Raw genomic sequence first — 15,157 nt, forward strand, 5'->3', positions numbered from 1 at the left:
CTCACTAAAGACTTCTGAGTCTCTTGGTTCTTGTAGTCAGGTTGCTTTTTTTTTTTTTTTCCCCCAGCCTTTTTTCTAAGGTCCAAGTTCTTAAACTGAGAATTGGCTATCTTTGATGATCTTTTGCAGTATAATTACCCACTGGACCTTTGCTAGTGAACATCTTCATAGCTGTTTGGAGAGAGGAATTTAACTTTTGATTTCCTTATGTATGTGTTCATGTTTGTCATGGAGTATATTCAAGAGAGAGATTGTGAAAGCTTGTTTTATGGGTAGAGGAGAAACTCACCATCTTTTCCTGTTTCCTCTTTGCCTCTTTGTCCTGTCTCAGGGCTCTTTGTGCTGAGGCCATTTTGCTGCCTTCTCCCAGCAGTCAGAGAGAAGAGAATAGAATGGGGGTCACTGGGCTGCCTGATCCGTGGGAGCCAGCAGGGTTTGGAATAGGTCTCCCCGCCCCCATCTTTCTTCCCTCTCTGGCATCACTCGTATCTAGAGCTGTGTCAGGATGGGAACTGTGGATTGGTGGGGGAATCATGCATAGTCCATGCAGCTTGGAGGTGGGCGTCTGCAGCCCACGGGCTGTACTGTACTGTATTTTCTTGGCTCCAGTGCACAGATTCCACAGACAGAAAACAACCGCCCAGGCTCTGTTTTCACACTCATGTAAGGACTTCTGAAGCCCCATTTCTTGCAGTCACGTCGCCCTGCATTTCAGTCTACAAGGACACATCTTGCCTGTCTTTTCCTCCTGAAACCAGCAACCTTTGTTGAATGAGCCTCGCTCTAAACAGAGATGTGTGCGCTGTATAGAGAGAGCAGGCTGCGGTCAGGGGCCTCAGGACTGTGCTCTCGTGGTGCCTCTGCTGCCCTAGTTCGCAGGCCTGTGTTCTCTCTTTCTTGGATGGTTATCAGGGCCTCCCATCTGTTCTCCCTGCCACTGGTCCAGCCTCCCCCAATGTGTCCAAAATTTCATTCAAAGACACCCATTTGTTGATGTCATTCCCTCGTTTAAAACTGTTCAGTGGTGCTACTCTTAGGATAAAGTCCCAACTCATTTGCATGGTTTACTGGGCTCTTCAAGTCCTGGCTCCTAGCTGTCTCTCCAGCCTCCTTCCTCTCACTGTCACTCCACATACCAGCCATGCTACCCTCTTACTGTTCCCCACATTTATCCTTTTATCCTTTTGTCATTGCACTGATGGTTCCTGCATCCAGCTCATCTTTCCTCACCTTTGCTGCACGGGGAATAGCCAACTCAAATGTGACTTCCTATCAGGAGGCCTTCCAGGATTCCACAAATAGGGTGTGTTGCTCTATCTTCTGCATTCTTTGGATTTAGCATACCACAGTGATTGCTAGTGTGGACTCTAGAGTCAGACTGCTGGCTTTCAAGTCTTGCCTGGCCCCTTCCCACATGTGTGACTGTAGGCAAAATGAATTACCTTTGCTTCTGTGCCTCAGTTTCTTTATCTGTAATATGGGGATGTTAAGAATAATGCTCTTAAGTCATTGATTAAAAGAGGCAATAGTTTAAAGTGCTAAGCCCAGTGCTTGGCCATAGTTAGCATTCAATAATTGGTTTAAAAAAAAAGTTGTTCTACTGGTACTTTGCATATCTCTCATTGTCTCATATAGTTTAATATATCTGCCCTACTAGATCGAGTGCTCCTTGAGGACAGGTTCATATCTTGTTCACTTTCTCTGGCCCCCTGTGTACAAGTGTGCAGGAACTTGGTTGAATGCTTTCTCATGATAGATTTGCCTTCAAAATGAAAAGGGGCAATGGATAGAGTTAGGGAATGCTTGAGATTGGGCTTGTGGATGATCACAGACCCGAAGTTGATGTGACCTCGATGTCTACTAGTGTGTCCTGCTCTGTGGCCGAGTGTTCCTTTTGCTGGCAGCACAGGTAGTGCTTTTATTTTGCCAAGACAGGGTAGGAGACCATGTGAAGGTTAAGCACTTCCTAGGCATGAAGTTCATGTCCATTTTGTTTTTGTTTTGAACTGTAGGTGACATGTCTGAGAGTAAAGCCAAGAAGATAGAAATCAAGGATGTGGATGGGCAGACCCTGAGTAAGCTGATTGACTATATCTATACGGCTGAGATTGAGGTGACTGAAGAGAACGTTCAGGTAAACTCAGCTCCAGCTGATAGCTCAGTGTATCATATACTCAGCCCCTCCCCCGCGCTCCCCATTTACATCATCATTTCGTTTAACCCTCACAACAATTCAGTTGGTAACTGTAGAGGAAACTGAAGCTTCAAAGAGAGTGGGTGACTTGTCCTGAGATACGTGGCCAGGGCAAACGACCCTCATATCCTGCCTGCCTGACCATGGGACCCATGTTTTTAACCACTAGGCCATAATCCCTCAGAATGAGCTTGAGCCCCAGAGCAGACAGTCTTTAACTCATGCTGGTTCAAACTCTTGGAGCCTGGGGGACCCTTCTTCTCCCCAGTCATCATCTCATCTCGGGGATTTTGAGTATCGGCTTGTGAGGCTGTTTAAAGTTTTTCTCGTGTCAGTGTTAGTCAATGAAATGCCTCTGAGCCCATGGAGGTGCCAAGCACCAGCCTTGAGTGTCAGCAGGGGTGTGTGGCTGTGAGGTGGATTGTCTGTGCCTCTGTCTCCTTTTGCCGCCCCGGTCTCTTTCTCAGCCATCTGGAGTCTAGAAAAGAGAAATCAGCAAAGACACTGCTTCACCCAAAGGTATGTGTCCTTACTGTGGGGTGTGAGACATCAGTGTCACGGCTCTGAAGGTGGGATAGTGGAGGTGTGGCCCACTCTGGAAGCCTGTGAACCACCAGACACAAGATGTGCTATTTCTTATCATTAAGGATCTTGCTATTAAAGTAATGGAAATTATATGGGATATGAAAGGTTTTTCTTCCTTTTTTTTTTTTTTAAAGCAAAATTCTACCTTATTTATTGTGAGAGAGATAAATTAAACTATATGAGATGATGAGAGATATGCAAAGTACCACAATATATTTCTCTTTTTCAGAACACCATGCCCTTTTTAGGGTTGAGGTGTTTGGGAGGCCAAATTGGTAATTGTGTATTCATTCCATCTGGCCAGAATGTTTGAGGGCCTCTCATATGCCAGACACTTTGTTGGGCACTGTGTTTGTACCGGTGAGCAGAGGTGATTCCATTGTCTCCTTTCATGGAATTTGTGTTCTAGGGTGAAGACAGACACTCATTGAATAGGCACACAAGTAATGTTTATGTATAAATTGTTGTAAGTCCTTTGAAGGAGAGGAACAGTTTGAATGAAGTGGGGAATCTAGGAAGGGCTCTTTCATGAGATAAGATTTGAGCTGAGGACTGAAGGATGGGTAGAAGTCAGTTTCGTGTGGTAAATGGTACTCTGGTAGGGGTGTTAGGGTACCTGCAAACCGAGGGTCTGAGGCACCCTGCATTTGGACCTGTAGAACCTGCCCAGGGTATAGCCTGTTTTTGTCTCTGGCTCCTAGACAGACTTTTGGGTGGTATAGTTTCTACAGTGATCTAGTCTAATTCTTCTTCGCCCTTTTAAAACTGAAATTTCTTTTATGCACAGTAAAATGCATAGCCATACCATTATTTCTGGTCTTCCCCATCCAGAGTGGAGTGGGCAATGCCATGGTTACATACTAGGTCAAGCAGCAGAATTTAAGCAGCTGAATAACTTTGGGGCAGTAACAGCAAGTGCAAAGTAATTTAGTATAAAATATGTATAGGCTATGTGTGGAAAAAAAATTTTTTTTAATGGGTGATAGTTATATGAAATCACCATGTCTTTTAAATTCATTTAGATGCTTTTGAGACTGATATAAATATTGAGATTTACAAAATGCAGGAAATTATATCCTTTGCAACTTTAATGAAAAATGCTAGATGTCAACCTAAAAAAAGTGTAGGGGGTAAATATATATTTTTTAAATCTTGTGTTAGAGATACTATAATCATGAAAGTGATAGAGGAATGTGCAGAAAAGAGTTAACGTAGCAAGCCTGCTTGCTATCTTCAGAAAGGCTTGCTTACAAGGTCAGTCTTCATCCGGGAGTCCGGCAACTTGGATTTTGAGAGAGTTCCCACTCCTCTAGTGATAATGGTAGTAGCTTGCACTGCGTAAACTGTTTGTGCAAGCAGTATGGTTTATGCCGATCACCTGCTTTCCTTCTGAGAGTTTGGAATTTCAGTCCACGCTAGGCAGAAGGTGCCTGTGTAACCGACACCTGACACACGTCTTGGCCTCTCAGACTCAGGCTAGCTTTCCTGGTTGGTAATGTTTTGCACGTGTTGTCACAGTTCATTGCTGGAGGGATTAAGTGCCTTCTCTGTGACTCCATTCGCAGAGGACTCCTGGAAGCTTGTGGCTATTGTTCTCCAAAATGTGCCCCAAGTACCTTTTCCCTTTGCTGATTTTGCTTTGTATCCTTTCAAGGTAATAAATCTTGGCTGTACTCATAGTGAGGAAAACTAGAGCTTCTCTGACACCCCCACTAACATTCTGCCTCAAGGATCAGTTTTCTCATTTGTAAAACAGGAATCATAATAGTGCCCATTCTGTTGGGTGGTCATGAGTTAGACTGCCTGCCTTTAAATCCCAGCTCCACCATTTTCTAGCTGTGTGATCCCAGGCAAGGTACAAGAACACTGTGCCTCAGTGTTCTTGTCTGTCTCATGGGCATAATAATAGTGCTTAACCTCTTAGGGTTGGCGTGAGCATTAAATGAATTACTACAGGTAAAGAACTTAGAGGAGTGTGCCACAGACAGGGTAGGCACAGAGAGCACTGTGAACACAGAAGTGTTTTCACCAAGGGGCACATGTCTGAAGGTGGAGACAGGTGGCCAGGCAAATGGGTGCCCTCCATTGTGGTAGGGGCCAGAGTGGAGGTACCCAGGAAGCAGAGAATGTTCATCACCACCTTGATGAGGGTGGTTAAGGGCAGACCTCACTGAGGATGCATGGTGTGTACTGGGTGTTGAAGGAAAGTCTTGGAGGTCAGGCCTGCCTCCTCTTCTGCCTGTCTGTGACCCCCCTGGCCTGTGAGCCCCTGGAGGGACCTGCTGTGTTCAGTATTATCTGGGAGTGAGGAGAGGCTGCATGTGCAGGGACTCCCCTGGGAAGCACAATGTGGAATAAAACTCTGCAAAGCACAATGTGGAATAAAACTCTGCAGTTTGGAATCAATCATATATGTGAACTATTTTCCTTTTTTCCTTAACTTTATGGTTTGGTCAGGGATGACCTTGGGGGAAAACCAAAACTGGTTAAGAGAAAGTTTTAGATCAACATGTGGCTGCTTCCTCCTGCTGTGATGTATGTATCTGCTGAGAGTTGCTCACAAGCTGTCTATGAAGACAGTATGTGTGAGGATTCACTGTAATGAGGATGTGTACACAGAGGTTCCTGGGAAAACAAGGGTTAGAGACTTGGGGCTTGGTTAAATGGCTGGGAGATTATGCCCTGCTTCTCTTTCCAGCCACACATACCTTGGAAAGACTGAACTGCCCTTCTACAGTGGAGGCAACAATTCGTAACTGATTCTTATTGATACTCACTGTAAGCAAAGCACGTGTTGATCACTTCACATGCATTATTTCATTTAATTATTGTAACCACTACTGGAAGGTTCTACTATGATTCTTCTCTTACAGTCGAAGGAACTGATGTTGCAATGAGTGAAGTGTACATTACCCACGGTCACACAGGTAGTTAGTGGTGGAGTCGGGATTTGAATCCAGCTCTCTCTAACTTGCTGTGCCCTGTTGATGTGGTCAACTCGAATTTCTTATGAAGTGGATGATCATAATCTTGACTTCAGCTTGTATTAATGAATAATAAAAACCAGTGTAACTAAGGATTCCCTATGCACCAAACACTGTGTTACTTGCTTTAAATGTATTATTTCATTTGAGTCCAATGACAAGCCTTTAAGGCGGTACTATTACTACACCTTTATGGCAGAAAGTGAAGAGGAACTAAAAAGCCTCTTGATGAAAGTGAAAGAGGACAGTGAAAAAGTTGGCTTAAAGCTCAACATTCAGAAAACTAAGATCATGGCATCTGGTCCCATCACTTCATGGGAAATAGATGGGGAAACAGTGGAAACAGTGTCAGACTTTATTTTTTTGGGCTCCAAAATCACTGTAGATGGTGACTGCAGCCATGAAATTAAAAGATGCTTACTCCTTGGAAGGAAAGTTATGACCAACCTAGACAGCATATTGAAAAGCAGAGACATTACTTTGCCAACAAAGGTCCATCTAGTCAAGGCTATGGTTTTTCCAGTAGTCATGTATGGATGTGAAAGTTGGACTGTGAAGAAAGCTGAACGCCAAAGAATTGATGCTTTTGAACTGTGGTGTTGGAGAAGACTCTTGAGAGTCCCTTGGACTGCAAGGAGATCCAACCAATCCATTCTAAAGGAGATCAGTCCTGGGTGTTCTTTGGAAGGACTGATGCTAAAGCTGAAACTCCAGTACTTTGGCCACCGATATGAAGAACTGACTCAATGGAAAAGACTCTGATGCTGGGAGGGATTGGGGGCAGGAGGAGAAGGGGATGACAGAGGATGAGATGGCTGGATGGCATCACCGACTCGATGGACAAGAGTTTGGGTGAACTCCGGGAGTTAGTGATGAACAGGGAGGCCTGGCGTGCTGCAACTCATGGGGTAGCAAAGAGTCAGACATGACTGAGTGACTGAAATGAACTGAACTGATTACTGTCTTCATTTTACTGTTGAGGAGTCAGAGGCAGAGAGAGGTTAAGTAATTTGCCTTTAGTCACATGGCTGGTGAGTGGAGAAGTCAAAATTATCAGTGACACTATACTTCCATAAAAATTTTTTTCTAAATATTCTAAGTGACACATTTAATCACAGTGTAGTTCTGCTAACTCTCCTGTACACCGCCCCCACCCTTCTTCTTTCTCTCAGTAACTTTTTGTTTAGCACTGTTTCTGTGCCAGGACTCATGCCTGGTTCTGGCAGAGGTAGAACTTGCTGTGTGTGTGGGGGCAGAGGCCCTGGACACCCTTGTCACCTGGTCCTCTGACTGGTACCCTCCCTCCGTGCATGGCCCTGCTTCCCTGAAATTCCAGGAGTAGGTGCTTTCTGAGGCAGGGCATTTCCTTTTGTTTTTGTTAAAGGAAACAAACTCTGTGACGGGATATCCTCTGCTGGATTTTCATGTTATCTGAAGGAGAGAAAAAAAAACAACAGAGCCTTTGCATGAAAAATGGAGGGGAAGCCATTTGCAAGCTGGAGGGGAACCTGTAAACTCTTTGCTGAGGGTCATTCCAGAGCCTGTTTTCCCAGAACCAAAATGCTGAGACGGCGAGAGGCAAGCTGAAAGCTTTTAACCCAGGGTCATCTTCCCTTCCTGCAGTGGTTCCAGCCAACTTCTCCTTCTCAGGTCTTAGCCTCCTTCCAGGGGCCAAGCCACACAGCCCTAGCAGTTCCACCAGGACAGCTTGCTTCCAAGCTGAGGACCTGCGCTTGGCCTCTTGTTCCTAATCTTGTTACTGCTACCGCTTGAGGGAGTCGAGCTGCAGGCAAGAGAAGGGAAGAGTAAATCAGTTTCCAGCCTTGGCTGTAGGAGAGGGAAGTGAAGACCACCTCCTGGATGTTTTTCGCTCTTTGTAGCCTCTGAGGATCTGTGTTGCCTCTCCTTGTGTGCAGCCCCCGAGCCCCACTGGACCAGGTCCCTATTTATCCCTAAGACTCAGCAATTGAGCAGTGATACAGCATTCTGACTACCTTGGCTCTTCTTCATGCCTTCCTGTGTGAAGCAAGCAGTGGGAAGATCACAGCATAAGATCAAAGAGAGGGAAGGGGCAATTAGAGAAACCACCAGCCCCGCTCATTTTGGGATGTCAGCTTGGGAACACTTTAGGGCAGGAGTGGACCCAAGCAGGATGGGGGAAGCTCTGAAAGTTTTTGTCTGCCACATGGGTTTTGTGAACAGTGAGGAAGTTGAAAGCTGTGTGGGTAGCTGTATCCAGGGAGGTTTTAAAAACTGAAAGTATAATCTAAGGAGTGTGTTCAGTAAGTATTTATTATTTCATTTTTTGGGTAGTTGTCATGAGGTTGAAAATTTTAGCACCAAAGTGTGCAACTGACTTTCTGGTAAAGAAGAGGGCAAGGGAGAGGGGGTGTGTGTCCCTGGCATGACAGCATTTTGGCTTGGCTGGCATGCAATCTCGGGGGTGGGGATTGGACTCTCAGAAATTCCTTCTCTGTGGCACTAAAGGGCTGCTGTCCATTGCATCCTCTAATCACATCTGACCCTTGGGGGCTCCTGCACCCGAGTAGGGTATGTGCTGGACAGCATTGGATTACTCCTCCCCACCAGGGCTTCTCAGTGTAACTGAATACAGGTTCCTTGTTCCTGGGGTGAACAACTGTCCCAGTTTGTCCAGAATTGAGGGCTCTCCTGGGACACAGGATTTTGAGTGCTAGAACTGGCAAGGTCTCAGCAAACTGGGATGGTTGGTCAACTCATGGCCCGGCTTTAGGGTTTGTAGCTGGTGCTGGTTTAGGGCACGTGTTATGGAGGTCATGTGGGGAGTTTGGAACACAGCTTTCCTTTCCTGGTATGTATTCAGCAGGAATGGTTAATGGTTCTCCACTTTACTAGCAGGCCAAGACTAATCTGGTCCTGGAATCTATTTGGCTAGGCTGAGCAAGCGCACAGGTTAATTGAGTTCCCCAGTTTATAGCTGCTTTGAGGGAATGGAGCTTAGGTGGTCAGATTTGGAGCCTGACTGTGTTCACTTACCGTCTCAAACTCTCCAGTGGGTGATCTTATCTTTTTCCTTCTCTGGAATGAATCAGTGGTTCAGAAAATACCAAGAATTTGATGGTGATATACAGTTGTCTTGCTGGTAGAAGAGAGAGGGGAGAGGAAGGAGAGACGTTTTCTAGAACTCAGCTGTCATGAGGGAGAGGTCTAATCTTGCAGGCAGGATGAACTTCCCTTTGAGAGCAGGCACTTAGGTCTGGAGCGGGGCCACTGATAGTAGAGGCTCTTGGTGGCATCTCTGTGTTGGCAGGAATGAGGAAGGGAGCCAACCACCCCAACTTTTGCACTGAAAGTCCTGTGTCCTGGGAAGTCTTTTGATCCTGGGCAAACCTGGATGGCTGGTTACTCTAGTGATGAGACAAGGCCCAAGAATGGAGCAGTGGGGCCAAGTTTTTAGCCTTAGCCCATGGAGGTGATGAGAACTAGAGATGAGGTTCAGAGCTGTTTTCGGGGACAATCAGTCTCTAAAATTTAAATCACTCAAAAAAAAAAAAAAAAAAAAAAAAAAAAGAAAAGAAAAGAAAAAGACGTTTATAGTGCTCTGAGTCAAGAAATCAAATGCATCTGCAGCCCGTGTATGTCTTCCTGGGCAAGCCTGGGTGAACGCGAGCAGCTGGGGTCTGGCTGGCCCAGAAACTCTCCCTGAGAGCCAGGGGAGCAGCTGAGAGCAAGGACTCAGAACATGGGGGTTGTTTTGGGGTGAAATGGATGCTGGGGGCCCCAAGCAATGCAGTCTGAAGCCAAACTATTCACAGCTATCTGATTTTTTTTTTTTTTTTTTCCCTTAAGTCACTCTCAGACTGTCTGTGCCTCCCACAGGGTAGGGGAGAGGAGGGGTAGCAAAGCTGGGTTGAGGAGGACTTTGCTGACTACCCTGGTTTTTTGATCTGAGGACAGGCTTCAGGAGCTGTGGCAAAGTACAAAGGAACTCGACCAGGGTTGGTTGTCTGAGCACCCATCTGGCCTGTTCAAGCTAGTCTTCCCTGGCTTTTAGGAAAAACACATGCACACACACTTGAGCAGGAACTTGTTTCTGTCTCCCAGGGTACAGTATAAATACTCATGTGTCTCATGACCTTTCAAAAGGAACCTTAGCTCTCCTTTTGCTGAGAACCTACCCCAAGATGTTCTTTACTATTTATCTGTTGGATGGGAGAGTACAGTGTGTTTGTTTGAGTCCCGATGGAGTTGGGGATGATGCCCTCATTCCAGTAGATGCTAGAACAAGATCAGGGGTCTGACTTCTCCTGCTGAATCTTATAGGCTGGCACATAGGTGCTCAGTAATTAAATGGTGAATGAGGGTGTTAGCTATTCAGTAAATATCTTTCTGAGTAAAGATATTAACTAAAGTCTACAGGGCAGTGTTCTCAACTTGACTATACATTACAAGCACCTAGGGAACTTTAGCAGTATCTCACTGTCCAGGCTATACCCCATTCCTATTGAGTTGGATCTTTGGTGGTGAGACCCAGGCATCAGTATTTTAAAAATTCTCCAGGGGATTCTAATATATAGCCATGTAGGAAATCAGTCTGTCTTAGCTTGGGCTGTCATAACAAAATACCACAGGGTGGGTGGCTTACACAACAGAAACTAATTTTCTCACAATGTTGTAGGTGCTAGATCTGGGTTCCAGCTGATTGAGTTTCTTGTGAGGTCTAGCTTACCAGTTTGCAGAAGGCCACCTTCTCCTTGTGTCCTTGCATGGTAGAGAGAGAGAACTCTGCTATTTATTTTTCTTCTTATAAGGGCCTTAGCCTAACCGTGAACTTCCAGATGTCCAAGCTGGATTTAGAAAAGGCAGAGGAACCAGATATCAAATTGGCAACATCCGTTGGATCATCAAAAAACAAGAGAGTTCCAGAAAAACATCTACTTCTGCTTTATTGAGTATGCCAAAGCCTTTGACTGTGTGGACCACAACAAACTGTAGAAAATTCTTCAAGAGATGGGAATACCAGACCACCTGACATGCCTGTTGAGAAATCTGTATGCAGGTCAGGAAGCAATAGTTAGAACTGGACATGGAACAGCAGAGTGTTTCCAAATTGGGAATGAAGTACATCAAGGCTGTATACTGTCACCCTGCTTGTTTAACTTATATGCAGAGTACATCATGAGAAATTCTGGGCTGGATGCAGTACAAGCTAGACTCAAGATTGCCAGGAGAAATATCAATAACCTCTGATATGCAGATGACACCACCCATATGGCAGAAAGCGAAGAAGAACTAAAGAGCCCCTTGATGAAAGTGAAAGAGGAGAGTGAAAAAGTTGGCTTAACACTCAACATTCAGAAAACTAAGATCATGGCATCTGGTCCCGTCACTGCATGGCAAATAGATGGGAAAAAAGTGAGAGACTATTTTGGGGGGCTGCAAAATCACTGCAGATGGTGACTGCAGCCATGAAATTAAAAGACACTTACTCCTTGGAAGAAAAGTTATCACCAACCTAGACAACATATTAAAAAGCAGAGATATTACTTTGCCAACAAAGGTCCATCTAGTCAAAGCTGTGGTTTTTCCAGTAGTCACGTATGGATGTGAGATTTGGACTATAAAGAAAGCCGGGCACCCAAGAATTGATGCCTTTGAACTGTGGTGTTGGAGAAGACTCTTGGGAGTCCCTTGGACTTCAAGGAGATCCAACCAGTCCATCCTAAAGGAGATCAGTCCTGGGTGTTCACTGGAAGGACTGATGCTGAAGCTGAAACTCCAATACTTTGGCCACCTGATGCGAAGAATTGACTCATTGGAAAAGACCCTGATGCTGGGAGGGATTGGGGGCAGGAGGAGAAGGGGACGACAGAGAATGAGATGGCTGGATGGCATCACCAGTCCAATGGATACGTGCTTGGGCAAACTCTGGGAGATGGTGAGGGACAGGGAAGCCTGATGTGCTGAAGTCCATGGGGTCATGAAGAGTTGGACACAACTTGGCAACCAAACAACAACAAAGGGTCCATGCAGTGGAGAGTAGCGGAAACTAAGGCTGGGGTTGCCTCAAAGGCCAGGCTGGGAAGTTTGGACTTACTTGGGCAGGCAGTGGAGAGCCATGCAAAGGCCTTGAGCCTGGCCGTGGTCTGACTAGAGCACCACTTTGGGGAGATGAGACCTTGGTGGTGGGATCCTGTGACTCAGAATGTCACCTTATCTTCCAGGTGCTGCTCCCAGCCGCCAGCTTGCTACAGCTCATGGATGTTCGTCAGAACTGCTGTGACTTCCTGCAGTCTCAGTTGCATCCCACCAATTGCCTGGGCATCCGTGCCTTTGCAGACGTGCATACCTGCACCGACCTGCTGCAGCAGGCCAATGCTTACGCAGGTAATGGGGAACAATGTAGCTGCACCTTTCCAAGCCTGTGAATTTAATAACCTGGTCTGTGGTGGACTCCTCAAAGATTATGAGGCTAGTGTGTTCTACTGAGAAGCAGTTATGATTTAGTCAAGGAGATAAGACACAGGTGGAAAGATAATTAACGATAGGGGAGTTCAGCTCAGTGCCAAGTGGAATATGACTAATTGCCAGATGAAAAGTTCAGACAGTAATTTTCATGAGAGAAGAAGAAGGAGATCTGAGAAGACTTCGTGGGGGGAAGAATAATTTGAACTAGGTCTTGAAATAATCTTTGTTTAGGAAAATTTCTATTTTGATCAAAATGTTCTGTGAACACCATTTGAAAAGTCAAATACTGTTGCAAGTCTCATAATGATAAGAGTCTCCTGCTGTTTTTCCACACCAAGTCTTGCTCTCTAGAGCCACTCGCTTGCCTTTCTGAAAGAATTAAAATACAGGTGCTGATTCAGCCAAAAGTTGCTTCATCTGATATTTACCTCTCTTGCTGTAAATAAAATGTTATATGACTGGTTTGGGGTTTATTAGTTTTAGATGTTGTCTGTTGACTTCTCACAGAAGAATAACTGTGCTTTCATAGACGTCTCCTCATATACATTCACTGTTCCCCTCTCTTTATTCTTCTAATATAATTTCTACAGCTGAGCTAAGTTATAATTGGTTTTTTATCAGAAAACTTTCGTTTTAATCAGTAAGGCAGTGAATAGATGCTTTTTCTTTTACACAGTATTATGATCACTAACTCTTATAAGACAGGTACACTGAACAGTCTTCTCAGTACATAAGATAATCTGTTGAGTCCATTTTATTTTTTTTTTGAGACATTCTCCTCACTAGAGCTTGTCATCCTGTGATTTTTATAGGGAGTAGTGATTTGAGGATGAAGGTCATGAGTGACCTAGGAAACAGATCTGGTCATATGAATTGATAGATCTAGTCATGGCTACCTCCTTCCCTTGCAGTAAAACCTCTCATTCTTCCCCTGCCCAAGTGCTGGCATGGCTGCTGTCTGTTCTGTCTCCTGTTCAGGAAGCCAATGTCTGGGAGTTAACTGAAGGCCTGCTAGCTGCTCACATGCCAGCTCCCTGCACTGTGTTAGCCCCTTGGTCCACAAGTCAACAAGCATTTCTTCTGTTTTTCAGCATCCTCTTTTGCTCTGATCAAGACCCCAGGAGCCTATACAGACTCTCACTTCTTGAGGTCTGTTTCTGAGGACACAAATGGGACCAGATGTTAGGAAGTCAACGATAATGATTTTTGTGAAGGACATTCCCCAGTCTGCCTAATTCTGAATTCCTCTGACTCTTTCTGACCCTAATCCTTGACTCTCCTGTTTCTCTGCTGTCCCTCCTGTGCCTGTATTACCTGGCTTGATACCCTACCTCCTTTCTGTTCTCAGGGAGTGGTCACTAGTCCAGCCTTCTCCAGTCTAGCCACTTTCTTGAGGGATGTGCACAGACTTTGCTTCAGCAAAAGCTGAAGGCTTAACTGAGGCCCAGGTCAGCGTGTGGACATCTGCTGGTGCAGAGGTGAAAGGAGAATGCTTAGATGCCGGGAGGTCTCTGTCTCTCCTCCCCAGTCCTCTCTATAGAATGTGCATGCTTGCATCCATACACAGCACGTATCACACCCTTTTGTAGTTGGCTCATGAGGTCATCAGAGGTTTGGGCTGTGTACTGAACTCCCCACATTTAACAAAGGCTCCTAGGCCTTGTGTCCTGGCTTTCCTCCACTTCCAGAATCTTTGTTTTCTCCCTTGCCCTTCTCCCTGTCTGATGGTGAGATTCACCTGTGGGAGAGTGGGGAGGAGGCTGTTTGGAGCACCTTGTGGTTTTGGTGCTCCCTGATCCTGAGGGCATGGTGATGTGGTTCTGCAGCATCGTGGGTGTGTGCTCTATGTGTGTGTGCAGTGTCATGGTGGCTGACTCTCAGCTAGTGTATACTGGGCTTTCACTTTGGGTCACATCCTAGACTAAGCATTTTATGTTCATTTAAAGCATACAGTAGCTGAGGAAAGTAAAGCGCAGAGGGGTGAAGTCATTTGTTGGGGTTAGTTAGAAGAGACAGAGACAGGATTCAAACCCAGACATTGTTTACTCCAGAGCTATGTTTATAACTACTCTGTTCTGTGGCTTCCAGGCCCAGTTTGGCCATAGGGTGGCCCTGTGAATCAGAAACTGTGGAGTGTTTGTGGCTAGAGCTGGCATTTTCCATCGGAAGTGTGAACCTCAAAGTCTGTGCCATGCAGTTACCAGATTCCAACAACCAGACGTTGTAGACAGATGGCCAGCTGTCTCTGCTAGATGCGGGGTGTTTAGTCATCTTGGGGTGGGAAAGTGAGGCGTGGATGTCTTCTCTTCCCTGTTGGGAGGCTGCCCCTCACGGCATGCGTGAGCCCTCCTCCTTCTCTGGCTCGGTCAGTGTGACTGCAGGCTGAGAGCCTCCTCCTTGTTGTGCAGGCCTTCCGGGGAACCTGGGACCAGCTCCGGGATAGCTTTCTTTGTAGCCCTCATCTGGGTGAAACTGGGAAGATAAAAATCATATTTTTAAGGTGGTGTGGTAATACAGAGGTCATAAGACTATGTTGAAGAGACATTAGAAGAAGCAGTGTGAAGTTAAGACTTCACCTTGTGTGGTATATAGAGAAGTAAAACAAGGTTAATCTGTGCTTACTCCATCGCACTCAGCCACCGCTGTGGGCCTGCTTTGTGTCTTTGGTCTTGCACCCCCTGAACTTAGATGGAGCCTGGCGGCTCTGCCATTGCTGCCTCCTGAGACAGAGCTGCTGTCTCACCCATTTAAGTGTGGGCGTGTGGGTACTGACCAGAATCACACACACAAGGGGCAGTGTTGGCCCCGTGTGGTTACAGGCTTCCATGGCCCCATGCCTCGAGTCAGGAGGTATCTGAGCCCACAGACTACAAGGAGACCCTCCAGATCAGGGATCACACCAGCCAACACTTTGGAGCTGCGTGACCCTAGGCCTGTTTGCTTTTCT

General features: G+C 45.8%; 1 protein-coding gene across 3 annotated transcripts in view; it reads left to right on the forward strand.

Annotated features, from left to right (window-relative positions):
- Window positions 1-15,157, forward strand: part of KLHL3 (kelch like family member 3) — a 126,490-nt gene that overhangs the window by 40,973 nt on the left and 70,360 nt on the right. For 2 of the 3 annotated variants that reach the window (XM_006059384.4, XM_006059383.4), the window contains exons 4-5: window positions 2,013-2,134; window positions 11,967-12,129. In XM_006059384.4, the coding sequence (XP_006059446.2) occupies window positions 2,013-2,134; window positions 11,967-12,129 (285 nt within the window). The remainder of the gene's footprint in view (window positions 1-2,012; window positions 2,135-11,966; window positions 12,130-15,157) is intronic. The other variant, XM_025292650.3, reaches the window with a different exon arrangement.

This window comes from Bubalus bubalis, chromosome 9, assembly GCF_019923935.1.
Source record: "Bubalus bubalis isolate 160015118507 breed Murrah chromosome 9, NDDB_SH_1, whole genome shotgun sequence".
NCBI lineage: Eukaryota > Metazoa > Chordata > Mammalia > Artiodactyla > Bovidae > Bubalus > Bubalus bubalis.